This window comes from Oncorhynchus gorbuscha, linkage group LG24 (genome assembly GCF_021184085.1).
Source record: "Oncorhynchus gorbuscha isolate QuinsamMale2020 ecotype Even-year linkage group LG24, OgorEven_v1.0, whole genome shotgun sequence".
In the NCBI taxonomy this organism is placed as follows: domain Eukaryota; kingdom Metazoa; phylum Chordata; class Actinopteri; order Salmoniformes; family Salmonidae; genus Oncorhynchus; species Oncorhynchus gorbuscha.
Window position 1 is genome coordinate 43,316,626 of NC_060196.1, and position 24,431 is coordinate 43,341,056.

A 24,431-nucleotide genomic window follows, 5' to 3' on the forward strand; every position below is an offset into this window, starting at 1 on the left:
GGTGTGTGTATGTTACCTGGGTGAGGATGTGTTCTGTGATGTGTTGGTAGGAGAGGTGAGGGGGCTGGACCAGCTGGCAGGAGAGCGGGGGGTGTGGCGTGTAAGAGGGCTTCCTGTCGGGGCCTGGGGGAGAGAGTAACACATAATAGCATCAAGTACATGCTAGGACCTTTTAGTTTCCCAACTCCTAAGATCCTTCATCAGGCCAGGCTGGGAGGGGTACAGCCAAGGCCAGGTGTCGTTACCTGCTGGGAGGGGTACAGCCAAGGCCAGGTGTCGTTACCTGCTGGGAGGGGTACAGCCAAGGCCAGGTGTCGTTACCTGCTGGGAGGGGTACAGCCAAGGCCAGGTGTCGTTACCTGCTGGGAGGGGTACAGCCAAGGCCAGGTGTCGTTACCTGTGCAGCATTGCCTGTGTTCCTCAGGTGGTTCTGTAGCAATTTGGTGGCGCCATCCTGGAAGGTCTTGGGCAGAGCTGCCAGCAGCATGGTGAACTCTGGAGTGTTCAACTGGAACAACGAGATCAACACCGACTGGGCAGCCTGGAACACACACACACACACACACACACACACACACACACACACACACACACACACACACACACACACACACACACACACACACACACACACACACACACACACACACACACACACACACACACACACACACACACACACACACACACAGAAACCAATCAAAGTTCGCGTCAACCAATAATCAACAAATTGCCTCATACAGAAATGTCTGTACGGTACCTTCCTGACGTCGGAGCTCTTGGGCTCTGTGGTCCAGGTGATGACGCGTGACACAGCCAGGCGCGTCTCACTGGAGTTCACAAAGTCCTGCGGCTCCATCTGCAGGGTCAAGGTCTCAATGTACTTCAGAACAGCCACCTTCACCTGGACACACATTTAGAGTATAAAAGGTTAGAGAACCCACTGTTACACACATCTTCTGCCTGTGTGGTTCATGGATCATCCCAGGAGTTTCCTAACTCTGAGCTGAAACTAGTTCTACTCTGCAACACAAAGTAAACATCCGCAACAACAAAGAAGGTGCAGTAAGATGCTAGTCTCCTTCACAGTTGTAGTCAGGCAGCTATCATGAAGGAGGTGGAGGGGGGAGAAACCAATAAAGACAAATTAAAACTAAAGGAAAAAGAGCCACCATTTACATTTGTTCTTCATTCTCACATTAGTTTCTCTTTTACAATATTTTCATTCCTTTAAAAAAAGTCCATCTCTGTCTCACTCTTCCTCTATTCAAAACACTTCATCGACCGACCGCCTGCTCCTCAGTGTGCGCGTCATAAAAATGCTCCCCCCTGAGCACACTGACCTGGGAGGATTGGTTCCAGGCTGAGACCTGCTCGTTCAGAGAGCAGCAGGCGTGGTGCCCCCTGGGGGCTCTCGTGGCAGGGGGGAACAATTTAACATCGCGCCTCATGGTTCTTGAAGCAGGGGGAATCAATTTAATGTTGCGCCGCCCACAACACGTTCCCCTCCTCCCCACAGGCTTAGAGAGAGAGGGAGGGGCGGAGAGTGAGAGGGAGGAGAGAGGAAGGGGGGAGAGGGGAAGTGGGAGAAAGGTAGGGGGAGAGAGAGGAGAGGTTAGAGGAGAAGGTAGGTGAGGGGAGGAAGGAGAGATGGGGAGGGAGGAAGAGGATGTAGTGGAGGGAGAGAGGAGGCAAGACAGAGACAGATGGACACACTGGGACAGGGATGAGGAGTGAAAATTACATCAGAAAATGAGAGAAGGGAAAGCATAGCAAGGGAAGGTGAGGTGAAGAGTGAAGGAGGGAGAAGAAGATTGAGGAAGGTGAGGTAATGAAAGTGAAGGAGGTGGGGAGGGGGAAGGGGAAAGGGAGGGAGGGAGCGAACAAGTGTATTAAGGGAAATACAAAGTGAGAGGAGGGAGAAGATGGAGGAAAGGGAGGGGAGAGGATAGAGAAGCAGCGAGGAAGGGGAGGTGAGGCGGGCTCAGACTGCAGAGAGCAAAGCCAGTGGTTGGGCGGGTTTAATTGGAGGCATATCAGTCGCTATCCAATCAGAGTCCAGGGATCGGGTGGGTAGGGAGCGGAGCCAGTGTTAAACAGCCGTGATATCAGAAAAGTGGTTACTGATACAATAGTTACCGTGGTTGCTGAGACAGTAGGTGAGTCTGGCGACAGAGAGGCTGTCCCTGCCTTTCAACCCTCCCTACATCCCTTTTACTCCCCCTTCCTCTTCTCACTCAGTCTCTTTCTTCATACATACACAAAACATCTACCCCCCTAAACAGAGAGACAGACATGTACCTTGAGGTTTGGTGTCTGAGTCTGGTCCACAGTGAACCTCATAAGGATAGTGAACTGGAGGTCGTTGGGGAAAGACTCTCTGTAGGGGAGATATTATGCACGCGTGTTATATATACGCATATTACACACACACACACACACACACACACACACACACACACACACACACACACACACACACACACACACACACACACACACACACACACACACACACACACACACACACACACACACACACACACACACACACACACACACACACACACACACACACACACACACATACAGTGGGGCAAAAAAGTATTTAGTCAGCCACCAATTGTGCAAGTTCTCCCACTTAAAAAGACGAGAGGCATGTCATTTATTATAGGTACACTTCAACTATGACAGACAAAATGAGATTTTTTTCCTCCAGAAAATCACATTGTAGGATTTTTAATGAATTTATTTGCAAATTATGGTGGAAAATAAGTATTTGGTCAATAACAAAAGAATCTCAATACTTTGTTATATACCCTTTGTTGGCAATGACAGAGGTCAAACGTTTTCTGTAAGTCTTCACAAGGTTTTCACACACTGTAAGGTTTTCACACACTGTTGCTGGTATTTTGGCCCATTCCTCCATGCAGATCTCCTCTAGAGCAGTGATGTTTTGGGGCTGTTGCTGGGCAACACGGACTTTCAACTCCCTCCAAAGATTTTCAATGGGGTTGAGATCTGGAGACTGGCTAGGCCACTCCAGGACCTTGAAATGCTTCTTACGAAGCCACTCCTTCGTTGCCTGGGCGGTGTGTTTGGGATCATTGTCATGCTGAAAGACCCAGCCACGTTTCATCTTCAATGCCCTTGCTGATGGAAGGAGGTTTTCACTCAAAATCTCACGATACATGGCCCCATTCATTCTTTCCTTTACACGGAGCAGTCGTCCTGGTGCCTTTGCAGAAAAACAGCCCCAAAGCATGATGTTTCCACCCCCATGCTTCACAGTAGGTATGGTGTTCTTTGGATGCAACTCAGCATTCTTTGTCCTCCAAACACGACGAGTTGAGTTTTTACCAAAAAGTTCTATTTTGGTTTATATGACATTCTCCCAATCTTTTTCTGGATCACCCAAATACTCTCTAGCAACTTCAGACGGGCCTGGACATGTACTGGCTTAAGCAGGGGGACACGTCTGGCACTGCAGGATTCGAGTTCCTGGCAGCGTAGTGTGTTACTGATGGTAGGCTTTGTTACTTTGGTCCCAGCTCTCTGCAGGTCATTCACTAGGTGCCCCCCCGTGTGGTTCTGGGATTTTTGCTCACCGTTCTTGTAATCATTTTGACCCCACGGGGTGAGATCTTGCGTGGAGACCCAGATCGAGGGAGATTATCAGTGGTTTGTATGTCTTCCATTTTCTAATAATTGCTCCCACAGTTGATTTCTTCAAACCAAGCTGCTTACCTATTGCAGATTCAGTCTTCCCAGCCTGGTGCAGGTCTACAATTTTGTTTCTGGTGTCCTTTGACAGCTCTTTGGTCTTGGCCATATTGGAGTTTGGAGTGTGACTGTTTGAGGTTGTGGACAGGTGTCTTTTATACTGATAACAAGTTCAAACAGGTGCCATTAATACAGGTAACGAGTGGAGGACAGAGGAGCCTCTTAAAGAAGAAGTTACAGGTCTGCGAGAACCAGAAATCTTGCTTGTTTGTAGGTGACCAAATACTAATTTTCCACCATAATTTGCAAATTATTTAATTAAAAATCCTACACAGTGATTTTCTTGATATCTTTTTCTCATTTTGTCTGTCATAGTTGAAGTGTACCTATGATGAAAATTACAGGCCTCTCATCTTTTTAAGTGGGAGAACTTGCACAATTGTTGGCTGACTAAATCATTTTTTGCCCCACTGTATATACAAATATACACACACACACTACAGACACACACATTACAGACACACACATATTACAGACAAACAAAGAGGTTACAGACACACAAGCAGACTTTACAGACACACACGCGTTTTAATTACACATTACAGACGCACACATTACAGACACACACATACAAACGTTATATATACAGTTGCAAGAAAAAGTATGTGATCCCTTTAGAATTACCTAGATTTCTGCATAAATTAGTCAGAAAATCTGATCTTCACCTAAGTCATAACAATAGACAAACACAGTCTGCTTAAACTAATAACACGCAAACAATTACATGTTTTCATGTCTTTATTGAACACACCGTGTAAACATTCACAGTGCAGGTAGGAACTATATGAACTGGATTTAATAACAGGTTGACCCTCCTTTGGCAGCAATAACCTCAACCAAACGTTTTCTGTAGTTGCGGATCAGACTTGCAAAACGGGAGGAATTTTGGACCATTCATCTTTACAAAACTGTTTCATTTCAGCAATATTCTTGGGATGTCTGGTGTGAACCGCTCATTTGAGGTCATGCCACAGCATTTTAAACCCGGTTTAGGTCAGGACTGATTGGGCCACTCCAGAAGGTGTATTTCCTTCTGTTGAAGCCGTTCTGTTGTAGATTTACTTCTGTCTTACGGGTTGTTGTCCTGTTGCATCACCCAACTTCTGTTGAGCTTCTATTGGCGGACAGATAGCCTTACATTCTCATGCAAAATGTCTTGATAAACTTTGGAATTCATTTTTCTGTCGATGATAGCAAGCTGTCCAGGCCCTGAGGCAGCAAAGCAGCCCAAACCATGATGCTCCCTCCACCATACTTTACAGTTGGGATGAGGTTTTGATGTTGATGTGCTGGGCCTTTTTTCCTCCACAGTGTTGTGTTCCTGTAGTTTCATCTGTCCACAGAATATTTTGCCAGTAGCGCTGTGGAACATCCAGGTGCTCTTTTGCAAACTTCAGACGTGCAGCAATGTTTTTCTGGGACAGCAGTAACTTCTTCCGTGGTGTCCTCCCAAGAACACCATTCCTGTTTAGTGTTTTACGTATCGTACTTGTCAACAGAGATGTTAGCATGTTCCAGAGATTTCTGTAAGTCTTAGCTGACACTATAATTCTTCTTAACATCAACCTCAGAAAAATACAATAATTTGTGTTTTTAGTTTAAGCATAATGTGTTTGTCTATTGTTGTGACGAAGATGAAAATCCGATTAAATTTGATGTCAAATTTATGCAGAAATCCAGGTAATTCCAAAGGGTTCACATACTTTTTCTTGCCACTGTACACACATTACAGACACACATGTTATACACACGCATATTACAGACACACACGTTATATACACACATATTACAGACACACATGTTATACACACGCATATTACAGACACACACGTTATACACACACATATTACAGACACACATGTTATATACACGCATATTACAGACACACACGTTATATGCACGCATATTACAGACACACACGTTATATACACGCATATTACAGACACACACGTTATACACACGCATATTACAGACACACACGTATTACAGACACACACGTTATATACACACATATTACAGACACACACATTATATGCACGCATATTACAGACACACACGTTATATACACACATATTACAGACACACATGTTATATGCACGCATATTACAGACACACACGTTATATGCACGCATATTACAGACACATGCTATACACACACATATTACAGACACACACGTTATATACACACATATTACAGACACACACATTATATACACACATATTACAGACACACACATTATATACACACATATTACAGACACACACATTATATGCACGCATATTACAGACACACACGTTATATACACGCATATTACAGACACACACGTTATATGCACGCATATTACAGACACATGCTATACACACACATATTACAGACACACACGTTATATACACACACATTACAGACACACGTTATACACACACATTACAGACACGTTATATATGTATTGATGGTTGTACAGTCGTCTCAAATATAACTGAAGGACCTCGGCGTTACTCTGGACCCTGATCTCTCTTTTGACGTACATATCAAGACTGTTTCAAGGACAGCCTCATTCCATCTACTTAACATTACAAAAATCAGAAACCTTCTGTCCAAAAATGATGCAGAAAAATGTATCCATGCTTTTGTTACTTCTAGGTTAGACTGCTGCAATGCTCTACTTTCCGGCTACCCGGATAAAGCACTAAATAAACTTCAGTTAGTGCTAAATACGGCTGCTAGAATCCTGACTAGAACCCCAAAATTTGATCATATTACATGGGAGCAAGCATTACATGGGCTTGCTCCTACCTATCTCTCTGATTTGATCCTGCCGTACATACCTACACGTACGCCACGGTCACAAGACGCAGGCCTCCTAACTGTCCCTAGAATTTCTAAGCAAACAGCAGGAGGCAGGGCTTTCTCCTATAGAACTCAATATTTATGGAATGGTCTGCCTATCCATGTGAGAGACACAGACTCGGTCTCGACATTTAAGTCTTTATTGAAAACTCATCTCTTCGGTAGGTCCTATGATTGAGTGTAGTCTGGCCCAGGAGTGTGAAGGTGAGCGGAAAGGCACTGGAGCAACGAACCACCCTTGCTGTCTCTGTCTGGCCGTTTCCCCTCTTTCCACTGGTATTCTCTGCCTCTATCCTTTTACAGGCGCTGAGTCACTGGCTTACTGGTGCTCTTCCATGCCGTCCCTAGGAGGGGTCCGTCACTTGAGTGGGTTGAGTCACTGATGTGATCTTCCTGTCTGAGTTGGCGCCCCCACTTGGGTTCGTGCCGTGGGGGAGATCTTCGTGGGCTATACTCGGCCTGATCTCAGGATGGTAAGTTGGTGGTTGAAGATATCCCTCTAGTGGTGTGGGGGCTGTGCTTTGGCAAAGTGGGTTGGGTTATATCCAGCCTGTTTGGCCACAGTGTCTCCTGACCCCTCCCGTCTCAGCCTTCAGTATTTATGCTGCAATAGTTTGTGTCGGGGGGCTAGGGTCAGTCTGTTATATCTGGAGTATTTCTCCTGTCTTATCCAGTGTCCTGTGTGAATTTAAATAATTGTCTTTCCTTCTCTCGGAGGACCATAGCCCTAGGACCATGCTTCAAGACTACCTGGCCTGATGTCTCCTTGCTGTCCCGTCCACCTGATCGTGCTGTTGCTCCAGTTTCGGAGTGCAGTCCATGAGGAGGAGATGCACTGCAATACTTAATGCAGCTGGTGGCCACACCAGATACGGACTGTTACTTTTGCTTTTGACCCCCCCTTTGTTCAGGGACACATTATTCCATTTCTGTTAGTCACATGTCTGTGAAACATGTTCAGTTGTGTCTCAGTTGTTGAATCTTGTTATGTTCATACAAATATTTACACATGTTAAGTTTGCTGAACATTAACGCAGTTGACAGTGAGGGGACGTTTTTTGTTGTTGCTGAGTTTATATACACACAGGCAAGACATACGCACACACAAACTTTACAAATACACAAACTATACACACACCCACTGACCGTGTGATGTCCAGTGCTCTCTGGACCTTGGCCTGTACTGATCCCAGCAGGTCAGCTCCCATCTTCTTCAGCAGCTGGGTGAGCAGGACGAACAGCCAGTCCTGCAGGTCTTCTCTGTGCACCAGGACAAAGTCCACTAGGGTCTCTAAGAACATACTGAACACCTTGGGAGAGACAGGGGACATGGGTTAGACACATTGTAACACACCATGCGCGCACACACACACACACACACACACACACACACACACACACACACACACACACACACACACACACACACACACACACACACACACACACACACACACACACACACACACACACACACACACACACACACACACACACACACACACACACTCTCTTAGAAGAGAGAGGAAAATGTTCATGCACACAAACATGAGTGAGACACACGTACTATGGATACTATGAGATAGGCTGAGGGAAGCAATTCAATTCAATTCAATTAACCAATCAACCACTCACTCTAATCAGCGTGCAGCAAGCAGAATTATGTTTCACCAATACACAATCAATATTCAGTATTCACTCAACACACATGCTGATTGGCTGTCGCCTGCAAAACAGCAGGGACTCAGACACCAATCACAGGGCGTCATGATGTCATAGTGATGTCACAGCTGTGAGCTGTGACATCACCGGGTTGGTTAGTGAGTGAGTCTGTGGTTGCCTTGGAAACAATTAAATTAGCCACCCAGTCAGATTACCACTCGCCAGATTAATCAATGAATTCAAGATTAGTCTCCAATCAGAGTACCAGGTTAGTGTCACAACCACACAAGCGTTAATCAAACGTTAATTGAACGTAAAATAAACGTTGTCTAGACTTACTCTCTACAGAGAGTTCCAGAGGAGAGGCATGGAGGGGAGAGAAACATACAACAGTTAGCATCCTGGGAAGCACACGCACACTAGGGTGACCACATGTCCCAGATTGTGCGGGACAGACCTGCATTTTGTGCCTTTGTCCCTCAACCAAACAATCATGTCCCGTATTTTATCAACAAATTCAATCACCACAAATGTTCGATTTGTCCGGTATTTCAGTCAGACATTCCGACCGGTCTCTTGCAGTCACGTTGCACTTATGAAAAGACAGGCCTATATATTAAAAGGATGTGGTAGTGGTGATGTTAAACACTTCTTCAATCATTGTTGAGATCTGATATTCTGTGCAGTGCAAGACGAGACGTAGGTCAATGCCAATGTCATTTTGATTTATTTTCAGTGGTATTTTTAACAAACACACCCCCATAATAAAAAAAAATAGAAAACAGGTTCAGCCCCTGGTTCGACTGTGATTTTGCAGAGTTACTCTATCTCAATAATTGCATTTGGCAAAAGGCTCGGCACACGCATACTCAGGCTGACTCGCTCTTGTTCAGGCAAATGAGAAATAAGTGCAGTCAGGCTATCCGGAAGGCCAAAGTTAATTACTTTAAGGAACAGTTCTCTCTGTGTGTCTAAGTCATTAATTAAGTCAGGATTCCTATTTGACTCAGCCATGCCTCCTTGCCCCGATGCTCCTCCCTCTTTTTCCCCTGCCCCGCTACAAAGTTTCTCCCTGCAGGTAGTCACTGAGTCCAAGGTGCTAAAGGAGCTCCTGAAACTTGACCCCCCCAATTTAAACTCTTTATTCTTTAAGGTTGCTGCCCCCATCATCACCAAGCCTATGGCCGACCCTTTTAACCTCCCATCCCATTGCTTGGAAGGCAGCCACGGTTGACCTTTATTTAAAGGGGGAGATCAACTGTTATAGGCCTATTTCTATTTTACCCTGTTTATCAAAAGTGTTGGAAAAACTTGTCAATAATCAACTGACTGGCTTTCTTGACGTCTATAGTATTCTCTCTGGTATGCAATCTGGTTTCCAATCAGGTTATGGATGTGCCATTGCAACCTTAAAGGTCCTCAATCAATTATGTCACCATTGCCTTTGATTCTAAGCAATGTTGTGCTGCTATTTTTATTGACTTGGCCAAAGCTTTTGATACGATAGACTATTCCATTCTTGTGGGCCGGCTAAGGAGTATTGGTGTCTCTGAGGGGACTTCGGCCTGGTTTGCTAACTACCTCCCCTCAAAGAGTGCAGTGTATAAAGTCAGAAATTCTGCTGTCTCAGCCACTGCCCGTCACCAAGGGAGTACCCCAAAGCTCAATCCTAGGCCCCACATTCTTCGCAATTTACATCAACATAGCTCAGGCAGTAGGAAGCTCTCTCAACAATTTATATGCAGATGATACACTCAGCTGGCCCCTCCCGGGATTTCGTGTTAAACGCTCTACAAAGCTTTCTTAGTGTCCAACAAGCTTTCTCTGCCCTTAATCTTATTCTGAACACCTCCAAAACAAAGGTCATGTGGTTTCTGCTATGCTTCATCTTGGCCAGGTCGCAGTTGCAAATGAGAACTTGTTCTCAACTAGCCTACCTGGTTAAATAGGTGAAAGGTGAAATTAAAAATAAATAAAAATTGGTAAGAAGCATGTCCCTCTCCCCACATGTGTGATTACTGCCTTTGAGGGTTTAGATCTTGAAGTAGTCACCTCATACAAGTACTTGGAAGTATCGCTAGACGGTACACTGTACTTCTCTCAGCACATATCAAAGCTGCAGGCTAAAGTTAAATCTAGACTTGGTTTCCTCTATTGTAATCGCTCCTCTTTCACCCCCAGCTGCCAAATTAACCCTGATTCAGATGACCATCCTACCCATGCTAGATTACAGAGACATCATTTATAGATCGGCAGGTAAGGGTGCTCTCGAACGGCTAGATGTTCTTTATCATTCTGCCATCAGATTTGCCACCAATGCTCCTTATAGGACACATCACTGCACTCTATAATCCACTATAAACTGGTCATCTACGTATACCCGTCGCAAGTCCCAGTGGTTGATACTTATTTATAAAACCCTCTTAGGCCTCACTCCCCCCTATCTGAAGATACCTACTGCAGCCCTCACCCTCCACATACACCTGTTCTGCCAGTCACATTCTGTTAAAGGTCCCCAAAGAACACACATCCCTGGGTCGCTCCTCTTTTCAGTTCGCCGCATCCCCCTTCCCCGCAGGAGTCCTTTTGCTAGGCCGTCTTTACTTATATGCCTGGTTAAATAAAGGTTCAATTCAAATAAAATCGTAAATCAATAACATTTTTCAAATCATTTCGGTACAAATTCCAGATAAACTTGGGAGGACAGTTACGCTTCACTACTTACAACCATCTCGCTTCTGATGAAGAGCTACAACTAAGTAAACAGCCGTATTACACTGAAATATAAGGTCCCCGTGCTCATTAGTACACTGAAATATAAGGTCTCCGTGCTCATTAGTACACTGAAATATAAGGTCTCTGTGCTCATTAGTACACTGAAATATAAGGTCTCTGTGCTCATTAGTACACTGAAATATAAGGTCTCCGTGCTCATTAGTACACTGAAATATGAGGTCCCCGTGCTCATTAGTACACTGAAATATAAGGTCCCCGTGCTCATTAGTACACTGAAATATAAGGTCTCCGTGCTCATTAGTACACTGAAATATAAGGTCCCGTGCTCATTAGTACACTGAAATATAAGGTCCCCGTGCTCATTAGTACACTGAAATATAAGGTCCCCGTGCTCATTAGTACACTGAAATATAAGGTCCCCGTGCTCATTAGTACACTGAAATATAAGGTCCCCGTGCTCATTAGTACACTGAAATATAAGGTCCCCGTGCTCATTAGTACACTGAAATATAAGGTCTCCGTGCTCATTAGTACACTGAAATATAAAGTCTCTGTGCTCATTAGTTTCTCATTAAACATATTTGCTGCTTCTTCACTCAATCCCGTAAAAAAAAAGAAGTCTTCATTCCTAACTGTTTTACATTCTGAGACCAACCAGAAATGTTCTCTTGGCCAAATATTGCCAGATTTTCATAAAACAGCCACAAGTGGTCTTTCCTTTCTGCATCACCTAATTTAGTGTGAGGAAAAGGAATAGGCTGGTGTGCTTAAATTAGTTTGTTCAGTGCAACAAAATGACGTAGTCTACACTGTCCCGCAAAATCATCCTGTGGTCACGCATTTGGGTATTTTAAATGTGGTCACCCTAACACACACACTCATGCGTACCCACCCACCCACCCACCCACCCATCATCACATGCGCGCACAGATATGTGTTCAGTGCACACAAGGTGCTTCCCGACTGAAGTCAGAGTACCTCTGAACTGAAACAGGTGGTATTGTGCATTAATATCAATGTGATGCACTGTGAAGACAAGGACTACACTACAGCCCTCTTATAAGAACCACACCTGGTTCTTATAAGAGTTCCTGTCTCCACACACAGAAGAGAAGGAGAGAAAGAGAGTGTGTGACAGTGAGGTGTACCTTGAAGGAGGCTGAGCTTATACCGGATTCTGCCGTTCCATAGACCCTAGATCCGGATTCTCGCTGAAAGTCACAACTGTTACCGTCAGACGAGGGGCAGGACAAGGGGTTGGGGCGGCAGGGGAGCACACTAAGTGGTATACGGGGAGCGGGTGGGGGAAGACACTCCAAACGCCGGCAGGAGGAGGGGAGCGGGGGAACCCTAGCGGGCGGGGTTAGTGAGAAAGAAAGAGGCGGGGGAAGGGGGGATGCTGTAAAAATGGTGGTGTGTGTGTGTGTGTGGTCAGTGTGTGTGTGTGTGTGTGTGTGTGTGTGTGTGTGTGTGTGTGTGTGTGTGTGTGTGTGTGTGTGTGTAATCTTATATGGACCACGCAGGGAAAAAGAGGGAAGGAGTTGCAGTGGACGCGGTGAGCACAACCAGCGGATTGGCTAACGAACAGTAAGAGAGCAATCCCATTGGCTAGCGGAGAGTGTGAGGTCACACGCAGACTCAGGCGTAGCATGCCGTTAGAAACCAGTCAGTTACCGCCTCACGCAGCACATGCCTGTGTGTGTGTGCGCATTACTTTTTATCTGATTATGAGTCTCAGTATGTCTGTGTATTTATGTTTTCATGTGTGAGAATAAATGTGTGTTTGCAGAACTTAGTTTCGTAAGTGTCGTTTCGGGCAGAATCCGGTATCCAATATAAACACAGGTGTGTGTGTATATATATATATATATACACTATGTGTTTAAGGTGTCAGTGGATTGTGTGTGTGTATACACGTGTGTGTGTGTGTGTGTGTGTATAAACGTGTGTGTGGTAGCTGTGCATGCATCCATACCTTACTATGGGGGTCTGCAAACATTCTGGTGAAGATCTCGCACAACCTCTTCAACTCCACACGACTGCACACACACACACACACACACACACACACACACACACACACACACACACACACACACACACACACACACACACACACACACACACACACACACACACACACACACACACACACACACACAATTATACAAAGGTGAATACACCTATGGTGGCATGTATTGCATCAGATAAACAGCGTCTCTGTTTGAATAGTCCCTGAAAGGCTTCCAGGTGAAACGGTGCGTTGTGATAGGCTGACCTGAGGGTGCGTTGGTTCTTCAGTAGAGCCTGTAGACCCAGCAGTCCCTCCTTCCTCTCCGACCAGTTGGCACTGGCACAGCGGTTCAACACCTGGGGCACAAAGGGTTAAAGGACATTTAGACTGGGCGGCAGGTAGCTTAGTGGTTAGAGAAGCAAGCCACCAACCTAAGGTTTGTCAGTTCAAGTCCCGAGTCTGATGGTAAAAAAAATCTGCTGGGAAGTGAGCCGGCAACCAGGGGGTTGCTGGTATCAAATCGTAAATGCTGTTGTGCCCTTGAGCAATGCACTTAACCCCACACAACAACTGCTCTAAGGCGCCCAGTGTGGCAGCCCCCTGCTCCAACCTGTATGTCTCTTTCAGAGGGTTCAGATAAAGAAGAAGTAACATTTTGACCGTGTACAATTGATTAATAATTGTAATCTTAAAATGACTGGAACTATTGAATCTTCAGCCAGGAATCAACAAGGCATTGGGGAATATGTGAACTGAAGTGCTTCAAGTCATTGAAAGAACGGTTAGTGTAATTTGCATATGGTGCCATCAATGACTAATCCAAAATCTGTGTTGTTTCTGACCTCGGCCACGTCCTCAGTCTGTCTCATGTACGTAGGGATGGCTCCTCCATTCCTGGAGCTGTAGGAGCGCTCTGAGCAGGCGCTGGACGCGTCACTGTTAGCATCATCATCCGAATACATCCCATAGTTCTCATAGCGCCGCCGCGCTGGCTTCTTCTACGGGGGGGAGGAGATAGAGACAAAAAGAGAAAGAGAGCGACAGAGAAAGAGTGACAGAGTGAGAGAGCGACAGAGAGAGAGAGCGACAGAGAGAGAGAGCGACAGAGAAAGAGAGCGACAGAGAGAGAGACAGAGAAACAGAGAGAGCGACAGAGAGAGAGCGACAGAGAAGAGAGCGACAGAGAAAGAGAGCGACAGAGAGAGAGCGACAGAGAGAGAGAGCGACAGAGAGAGAGAGCGACAGAGAGAGAGAGCGACAGAGAGAGAGAGCGACAGAGAGAGAGAGCGACAGAGAAAGAGAGCGACAGAGAGAGAGAGCGACAGAGAGAGAGCGACAGAAAGAGAGCGACAGAAAGAGAGCGACAGAAAGAGAGCGACAGAAAGAGAGCGACAGAGAGAGAGAGAGCGACAGAGAAAGAGAGCGACAGAGAGAGAGCGACAGAGAGAGAGCGACAGAAAGAGAGCGACAGAAAGAGAGCGACAGAAAGAGAGCGACAGAAAGAGAGCGACAGAGAGAGAGAGCGACAGAGAGAGAGCGACAGAGAGAGAGCGACAGAAAGAGAGAGCGACAGAAAGAGAGAGCGACAGAAAGAGAGAGCGACAGAGAGAGCGAGCGACAGAGAGAGCGAGCGACAGAGAGAGCGAGCGACAGAGAGAGAGAGCGACAGAGAGAGCGAGCGACAGAGAGAGCGAGCGACAGAGAGAGAGAGCGACAGAGAAAGAGAGCGACAGAGAAAGAGAGCGACAGAGAGAGAGCGACAGAGAGAGAGAGCGACAGAGAGAGAGAGCGACAGAGAGAGAGAGCGACAGAGAGAGAGAGAGAGCGACAGAGAGAGAGCGACAGAGAAAGAGAGCGACAGAGAAAGAGAGCGACAGAGAGAGAGAGCGACAGAGAGAGAGAGAGCGACAGAGAAAGAGAGCGACAGAGAGAGAGAGGGGGCGACAGAGAGAGAGAGCGACAGAGAGAGAGAGAGAGCGACAGAGAGAGAGAGAGGGCGACAGAGAGAGAGAGAGGGCGACAGAGAGAGAGAGAGAGCGACAGAGAGAGAGAGAGAGCGACAGAGAGAGAGAGAGGGCGACAGAGAGAGAGAGAGGGCGACAGAGAGAGAGAGAGGGCGACAGAGAGAGAGCGACAGAGAGAGAGGGCGACAGAGAGAGAGAGCGACAGAGAGAGAGAGCGACAGAGAGAGAGCGACAGAGAGAGAGCGACAGAGAAAGAGAGCGACAGAGAAAGAGAGCGACAGAGAAAGAGAGCGACAGAGAGAGAGAGAGCGACAGAGAGAGAGAGAGAGCGACAGAGAGAGAGAGCGACAGAGAGAGAGAGAGAGCGACAGAGAAAGAGAGCGACAGAGAGAGAGAGCGACAGAGAGAGAGAGCGACAGAGAGAGAGAGCGACAGAGAGAGAGAGCGACAGAGAGAGAGCGACAGAGAGAGAGAGAGCGACAGAGAGAGAGAGCGACAGAGAGAGAGAGAGAGCGACAGAGAAAGAGAGCGACAGAGAAAGAGAGCGACAGAGAGAGAGAGCGACAGAGAGAGAGAGCGACAGAGAGAGAGAGCGACAGAGAAAGAGAGCGACAGAGAGAGAGAGCGACAGAGAGAGAGAGCGACAGAGAGAGAGAGAGCGACAGAGAGAGAGAGCGACAGAGAGAGAGAGCGACAGAGAAAGAGAGCGACAGAGAGAGAGAGCGACAGAGAGAGAGAGCGACAGAGAGAGAGAGCGACAGAGAGAGAGAGCGACAGAGAGAGAGAGCGACAGAGAAAGAGAGCGACAGAGAAAGAGCGACAGAGAGAGAGAGCGACAGAGAAAGAGCGACAGAGAGAGAGAGCGACAGAGAAAGAGCGACAGAGAAAGAGAGCGACAGAAAGAGAGCGACAGAGAAAGAGAGCGACAGAGAGAGAGCGCGACAGAGAAAGAGAGCGACAGAGAAAGAGAGCGACAGAGAAAGAGAGCGACAGAGAGAGAGAGCGACAGAGAGAGAGAGCGACAGAGAGAGAGCGACAGAGAGAGAGCGACAGAGAGAGAGCGACAGAGAGAGAGCGACAGAGAGAGAGCGACAGAGAAAGAGCGACAGAGAGAGAGCGACAGAGAAAGAGAGCGACAGAGAAAGAGAGCGACAGAGAAAGAGAGCGACAGAGAAAGAGAGCGACAGAGAAAGAGAGCGACAGAGAGAGAGAGCGACAGAGAGAGAGAGCGACAGAGAGAGAGCGACAGAGAGAGAGCGACAGAGAGAGAGCGACAGAGAGAGAGAGCGACAGAGAGAGAGAGCGACAGAGAAAGAGAGCGACAGAGAGAGAGAGCGACAGAGAGAGAGAGCGACAGAGAGAGAGAGCGACAGAGAGAGAGAGCGACGAGAGAGAGAGAGAGAGAGAGAGAGCGACAGAGAGAGAGAGCGAGAGAGAGAGCGACAGAGAGAGACAGCGACAGAGAAAGAGAGCGACAGAGAGAGAGAGCGACAGAGAGAGAGAGCGACAGAGAGAGAGAGAGAGCGACAGAGAGAGAGAGAGCGACAGAGAGAGAGAGAGCGACAGAGAAAGAGAGCGACAGAGAAAGAGCAAGTGAGAAAGGGACTTTCCCTTTAAGTAACATGTACACATAAAATAACACCTTTCAACCCCACCCACCCACCCACACACACAGCAGTAGGTAGAGACGCTGACCTTGGATCTCATGTCTCCCAACAGCTGAGAGCGTTAAACAGAGGAGGAACCAGGGGTTAGTCACAACAGGGCAGTAAGTGTGCGAGAGTGTCTGTGTACAGTATAAGTGTTTGGATGTGTATATATGAGCTACATGAGATAGAGAGATGTAAGAGACAGAAGAAGAAAAGAGAGGGGAGAAGGGAGTTGGCATAAATATTGTCTCAGTGTGTGTGTGTGTGTAATGTGTGAATGTGTGTACCAGGGCATCAGCGAGGGCCTCTTCTACATCAGATCCTGTGTTGAGGATTCTCATGGCGCTGACGGATGAGGACAGACGACTGGACTGACTGATACTGTACCCTGACCCTGGAAAGATGGAGGGATGAGAGAGCCCGAGAGACAACACATTACAGATGCAGTCAAACACACGAAACTGCAATCCCTTTCACCCTCATCCCATCAGACAACCTCCCCCCACCCTCATCCCATCATACCTCCCCCCTTCCTCCCACCAGACCTCATCCCAACAGACCTCCTCCCATCCTCCCACCCTTCCTCATCCCATCAGACCCCATCCCTTCCTCCCACCCTCATCCCATCAGACCTCCTCCCCCAACTTCATCCCATCAGATCCCCCATCATCAGACCTCCTCCCTTCCTGATCCCATCAGACCTCCTCCTTCCTCCCTCCCTCCTCCCTTCCACCCAATCTAATCCCACCAGACCTCCTCCCATCAGACCTCCTCCCTTCCACCCACCAGACCTCATCCCATCAGACTCCCACCCTCCACCCATCAGACCTCCTCCTTCCTCCTCCCACCAGACCTCCTCCCTTCCTCATTCCATCAGACCTCCTCCCTTCCTCCTCCCACCAGACCTCCTCCCTTCCACCCAATCTAATCCCACCAGACCTCCTCCCTTCCTCATTCCATCAGACCTCCTCCTTCCTCCTCCCACCAGACCTCCTCCCTTCCACCCAATCTAATCCCACCAGACCTCCTCCCTTCCTCATCCCATCAGACCTCCTCCCTTCCACCCACCCTCCACCCATCAGACCTCCTCTCTTCCACCAGACCCCCTCACTTCCTCCCACCAGACCTCCCTTCCTCATCCCATCAGACCTCCTCCCTTCCTCCCACTCTCATCCCATCAGACGACCGCCCTTCCTCCCACCCTCATGCCATCAGAACTCCTCCCATCAGACCTCTCTTCCTCCCACCCTCATCCCATCAGACCTCCTCCCTTCCTCAGCCCATCAGACCACCTCCCTTCCACCCAACCTCATCCCATCAGACCTCCTCCCTTCCTCCCACCCTCATCCCATCAGACCTCCACCCAATGTCATCCCATCAGACCTCCTCCCTTCCTCCCACTCTCATCCCATCAGATGACCGCCCTTCCTCCCACCCTCATGCCATCAGACCTCCTCCCTTCCTCCCACCCTCATCCCATCAGACCTCCTCCCTTCCTCATCCCATTAGACCACCTCCCTTCCACCCAACCTCCTCCCTTCCTCCCACCCTCATCCCATCAGACATTATCCCATCAGACCTCCTCCCGTCCACCCACCAGACCTCATCCCATCAGACCTCCTCCCTTCCATCCACCCTCATCCCATCAGACCATAACCCTTCAATACCCCCTCCCCAGCTAGATGGCATGGTGAATAAATTACCAAAATATGACCAAATGACCCCTAAGAGCTGTGACCAAAGCGTGATGGGAGTAAATAAACAAAACATGGAGGACGCCGTGTCCGTGTTGATGGGAGGCGGGACTAAAATCAGGAAATAGATGAGTGAGAGAACAGAGTTACAAATGCATCCTCAAATGGAGATGGAATGGTTGTCATGGCAACTGAACGGGGTGGAGGAAGCATGCGTTTCCGGCGGAAGCTTGAGGTCCAGGAAGAGAACGAAGGAAAAGAATAACGGAGAAAGAAAGAGTAGATCTAGAAAACGGGTAAAAAATAAAAGATGTATGGAGAATGTAAAATAGGAGTCAAGCGGAGCAAAAGAGGATAGAGGTACTCATCGTTCACCTGCGGCCCCTAAAGCGTCGGCGGTATGGAGAGCTCCAGTGGAGCGAGAGTAGTGCCGCGACGCTGTAACAATGAACCCCACACACACGCAGAGAACCACACACACAAAACAGCCCCCCCATCGTTAGAACTCACACAGTGTGAGAGAAAGAGACCCAGAACCACACAGCAACATGTCAGTGTGTGTGATTAGTAGCCCTAAGAGTCCAGTTCTGCTTCCCTACAGAGTCTGACAGTACTCCATTTCATGAGTCATGTCAGCTAGCCAGTCCAAACGGCTGGGACAGTGGATACAATGTCATCCCCAAAATGACAGTGTTGTTGTTAGATCAACTGTGCACAAGGTGGTCAGTTTTGTTGTTCCATATTGTTGGCTTGTGTCTTTGTTTTACTATGTGGTACCTATGATGTGTGTGTGTGTGTGTGTGTGTGTGTGTGTGTGTGTGTGTGTGTGTGTGTGTGTGTGTGTGTGTGTGTGTGTGTGTGTGTGTGTGTGTGTGTGTGTGTGTGTGTGTGTGTGTGTGTGTGTACGCGCGAACTAAGTGCATGTGTGATATCTATGAAGTGATGTGTGTTACTCACCCAGGGGTGTAAAGGAGCGTACAGGGCTGGTGTCTCTGCTGCTCTCTCTGCTGGCCTCCCTGCTGCAGCCCTGACTCATACTGGGCCGGGGGATACGACTGCCCCGAGCTACAGTACCATGTTACCAGGGGACGGACGGGGAAGAGGAAAGGAAGAAAGAAAGATAGAAAGCAAAAAATAAACAGAGAGAGGACAAAGGAGAGAGAGAGTCATAAGAGTGACACCCTGATAGAGACAGGACTGAAAAAGAGCACAGCTCTACTGGCTCCATGGGTGAGTCTCAGTCTACAGTGGTTTAGAAAGGAAGCCACAGTAGACTGTTGAGACACAGCCCTATAGAGCTCAGGACTGCTGGGCTCAGAAATAACATGTATATAAACAATTTCAGCACTCACTCACTGACGCACTCACGCATAGGCACTCACACATAGGCACACACACACACACAGGTATACACACACAGGTATACACACACACAGGCACACACACACACAGGTATACACACACAGGCATACACACACAGGTATACACACACAGGCACACACACACAGGCACACACACACAGGCACACACACACAGGCACACACACACAGGCACACACACACAGGCATACACACACAGGCATACACACACAGGCACACACACAGGCATACACACACAGGTATACACACACAGGCACACACACACAGGCATACACACACAGGCATACACACACAGGCATACACACACAGGCACACACACAGGCACACACACACAGGCATACACACACAGGATACACACACAGGCATACACACACAGGCATACACACACAGGCATACACACACAGGTATACACACACAGGTATACACACACAGGTATACACACACAGGTATACACACACAGGTATACACACACAGGCATACACACAGGCATACACACACAGGCACAGCAGGACAGAAGGAGGAAATGAGAAGCAGATGAAAGACCAGGGGTGAGGATCTCTGTTTTCATCCAATAAGCATCAAGCTCATCCTGACTGTTCATTGGCCAGAGCCGGCATCCACACACCAATCAGAGTTAATTACAGAGAACTTATGGGGGAACCAATGAAGCTTCACCGATCCTATGAAGCTTCACCAATCTTATGATGCTTCATTCATACCTGCGGCCAATTGGTTAGTGGGAAGATGCAAATTGTCTAGGAGAGGGGGTGACCTTGATAATTTATTGTTAAAACGAGAGGCTGCCTGGATCTTTAACTTAAAGACCCTTGTTCCCTTTGGTCTCAACGTTGACTTTGATCTGAAGCCATTCTTGTGATTGTGACTTGCCATTGTAATTGTTTGTAAGCTTGTGTAGTCGAAAAGGAATTTATGATCGTATGCTTTATGATCATATGTTGTTTGTATGCTGTTCTTTGTAGGCCATTTTAATATTTGATAATTAACCAATGATATTAGGCCACTCTTGGCCATGATTACAGACACCTGTGTCTTTTGACACTACATAAACGAGTCATCCCGCAGTGTTTGTGATTATACCCTGATGAAGACAGCTTGGCTGTCGAAACGTTGGTAATTACATTGTTGCATCAGAGCTTCTAGAGCTCTCTTATTTTACTTCCAAGTGTTCTACTCCGCTAGCCAGCACCTCGCCTAAATAGGTGTGCGTTTATTTTTCTTCAAGATAAAAATTGTCACCACGATTACCATGACAACCCATCACCATGGCAACACACAGCCATGCGTTCGGTGGTTAGAGAGGAGGATACTGGAATTTTGAGGCGGCGAGTGACAGCCTGACGGAAGGCTGAAATGGTTTGAGCGAGAGAAATGGAGGGAGATGGAGAGATGAAGATAGAGGGCAAGAGTGAAATGGAGGGACGGAGAAGAGGAAGAGGGAGAGATTGAGGGATGCGGGTGGAGTTGTTAGAGGGACGAGTCGGAGAGTTCTTACCTCCTCTGCTTGCGCCGTTGTAGATGGAACTAATACTGGAGGGCGCTAGAGACCAGAGGAAGGAGAGGAAGGAGAAGGAAAGAGGGAGTAAAATAGAGGAGGTCAGCTTGAAATTAGTTCTCACTTTCAAAGAAAGGAATGGACCGATATATGACATCACACAACGATGCGGCGGTAAGGGGAACATGTGATTGGTGGGGATTGATCAAGTTGTTGGAGGCAGACTGCTGTGTGAGAGACCTGTCAATCTCTGGGCCTTAGCCAATCAGACGTGAGCAGGAACAAACAGAAACAGGCCAATGGAGGAGGGAAATGATTTATTGGTTTAGCAATAACAAACAAAGATAAAGAATCCATGCATCCTGTCAATGGAGGGAAAAGAGGAAGCTTGGTAAACCAAGCAGGTAAGACAAGGGGCTGGGATGGGTCACTATGATGGTGACTGGATGTGTCATCAAGATGAAACCAGGCAGGTAAGACAAGGGGCTGGGATGGGTCACTATGATGGTGACTGGATGTGTCATCAAGATGAAACCAGGCAGGTAAGACAATGTGGTCCTTCTGTAGCTCAGTTGGTAGAGCATGGCGCTTGTAACGCCAGGGTAGTGGGTTCGATCCCCGGGACCACCCATACGTAGAATGTATGCACACATGACTGTAAGTCGCTTTGGATAAAAGCGTCTGGTAAATGGCATATATTATTATTATTATATTACAAGGGGCTGGGATGGGTCACTATGATGGTGACTGGATGTGTCATCAAGATGAAACCAGGCAGGTAAGACAAGGGGCTGGGATGGGTCACTATGATGGTGACTGGATGTGTACTCACCGACAGACAGGCGTGTAGGGGAGGAGTCTCGTGAGCAGCCCTGGCTGCGGGGGATGCGGCTACGCCTCCCTCCAGCCCCAGCTAGGACCCTCTGGGCTCCAGAACCCAGAGTACTCAGAGCGGTACTGGTCAGGACGCGACCCGGGGAACCACTCCGACTGCCGGCTAGAGAGAGCGGGAGGGAAGAGAGTTAGAGACGCACACACAGACCACACACTTGTCATGCGTGGGACCCTATTGTCTTAGGAATAACAGCATCAACAACCCCTAACCCCTTCAGTGTCTGCAGCAGACCTGGGTTGAACACATAGGTCAAACACTTGTTTTGGGACTATTATTCACATGATTTCAATAGTAAATCAAGCTCAACTAAAGTCTGAGAGTATTTGACTGTAATATTGACCCAGGTCTGGTTAGCAGATCAGAAGGAACTATATGTATAGGAACATGGTGAATGGGCTCAATGGATTTCAGGGTTAGGGGTTGTTTTCAACCAGATTCAGGGGACCAGCTTTGGCGGACATCTTGGGACTGTCATCATTTCAGTGGGTCGTTTGCTTATTCCCAAATAATTACCCAGAGTACAATATATGTTTTTCATTCCAGTCTCCAATCACACGGCCCATAATGCATTGTGCTGAATGTCACAGATCTACACATGCCTTTGTGATCTTTTAACTCATGAGACAGAGACGTGAAGAAGTGCTGAAAGTGAAATGTGGACAGAGAGGGTTGTGACATGAGTGAGACAAACACTGTTTATCACTCAACGGAAACGTATCATATCAATCTATTTCACCACACATACGCAGAATACAAACTTACATACTACACAGTCTAGTCTACACACACCACCACAATTGACCTCTAACACCAAGTGAATTGGAGCTAACACTTTGTGACTAAGCAAGGAATAGATGGGACTACTCACTTTGTGACTAAGCAAGGAATAGATGGGACTACTCACTTTGTGACTAAGCAAGGAATAGATGGGACTACTCACTTTGTGACTAAGCAAGGAATAGATGGGACTACTCACTTTGTGACTAAGCAAGGGATAGATGGGACTACTCACTTTGTGACTAAGCAAGGAATAGATGGGACTACTCACTTTGTGACTAAGCAAGGAATAGATGGGACTACTCACTTTGTGACTAAGCAAGGAATAGATGGGACTACTCACTTTGTGACTAAGCAAGGAATAGATGGGACTACTCACTTTGTGACTAAGCAAGGGATAGATGGGACTACTCACTTTGTGACTAAGCAAGGGATAGATGGGACTACTCACTTTGTGACTAAGCAAGGAATAGATGGGACTACTCACTTTGTGACTAAGCAAGGAATAGATGGGACTACTCACTTTGTGACTAAGCAAGGAATAGATGGGACTACTCACTTTGTGACTAAGCAAGGAATAGATGGGACTACTCACTTTGTGACTAAGCAAGGAATAGATGGGACTACTCACTTTGTGACTAAGCAAGGAATAGATGGGACTACTCACTTTGTGACTAAGCAAGGAATAGATGGGACTACCCACTTTGTGACTAAGCAAGGAATAGATGGGACTACTCACTTTGTGACTAAGCAAGGAATAGATGGGACTACTCACTTTGTGACTAAGCAAGGAATAGATGGGACTACTCACTTTGTGACTAAGCAAGGGATAGATGGGACTACTCACTTTGTGACTAAGCAAGGAATAGATGGGACTACTCACTTTGTGACTAAGCAAGGAATAGATGGGACTACTCACTTTGTGACTAAGCAAGGAATAGATGGGACTACTCACTTTGTGACTAAGCAAGGAATAGATGGGACTACTCACTTTGTGACTAAGCAAGGGATAGATGGGACTACTCACTTTGTGACTAAGCAAGGAATAGATGGGACTACTCACTTTGTGACTAAGCAAGGAATAGATGGGACTACTCACTTTGTGACTAAGCAAGGAATAGATGGGACTACTCACTTTGTGACTAAGCAAGGAATAGATGGGACTACTCACTTTGTGACTAAGCAAGGAATAGATGGGACTACTCACTTTGTGACTAAGCAAGGAATAGATGGGACTACTCACTTTGTGACTAAGCAAGGAATAGATGGGACTACCCCAGTGTACTACAACTCCACCTCAGAGTGGTCTGTTCTGTCAGAGCATGCTGGTCACATGTTATTCTACCTCCCATGCATCAGAATCACCAATGCATCTCTCTCATCCTATCTGCTCCCTTCTAACAGGTAGACACAGGCCTCAGCTCAGAGCACAAGTAGTCATAAGGCAGGCAGCCACGTTTAAGTTTAAACTACAAGTCCCAGTATGCTTCAGCCAGAGAGGGGGTGGAGCTTTAGGT

General features: G+C 47.3%; 1 protein-coding gene across 48 annotated transcripts in view; it reads right to left on the bottom strand.

Moving 5' to 3' along the window:
* Positions 1-24,431, bottom strand: part of clasp2 (cytoplasmic linker associated protein 2) — a 136,499-nt gene that overhangs the window by 16,473 nt on the left and 95,595 nt on the right. For 18 of the 48 annotated variants that reach the window (XM_046326204.1, XM_046326196.1, XM_046326193.1 and 15 more), the window contains 16 exons: positions 22,075-22,239; positions 21,243-21,287; positions 19,308-19,415; positions 18,726-18,788; positions 16,944-17,050; positions 16,703-16,726; positions 13,886-14,041; positions 13,308-13,399; positions 13,005-13,068; positions 12,178-12,240; positions 8,633-8,635; positions 7,778-7,941; positions 2,302-2,380; positions 761-904; positions 398-541; positions 17-123 (listed from right to left, as the gene is read on the bottom strand). In XM_046326204.1, the coding sequence (XP_046182160.1) occupies positions 17-123; positions 398-541; positions 761-904; positions 2,302-2,380; positions 7,778-7,941; positions 8,633-8,635; positions 12,178-12,240; positions 13,005-13,068; positions 13,308-13,399; positions 13,886-14,041; positions 16,703-16,726; positions 16,944-17,050; positions 18,726-18,788; positions 19,308-19,415; positions 21,243-21,287; positions 22,075-22,239 (1,528 nt within the window). The remainder of the gene's footprint in view (positions 1-16; positions 124-397; positions 542-760; positions 905-2,301; positions 2,381-7,777; positions 7,942-8,632; positions 8,636-12,177; positions 12,241-13,004; positions 13,069-13,307; positions 13,400-13,885; positions 14,042-16,702; positions 16,727-16,943; positions 17,051-18,725; positions 18,789-19,307; positions 19,416-21,242; positions 21,288-22,074; positions 22,240-24,431) is intronic. The other 30 variants (XM_046326209.1, XM_046326202.1, XM_046326210.1 and 27 more) reach the window with 18 other exon arrangements.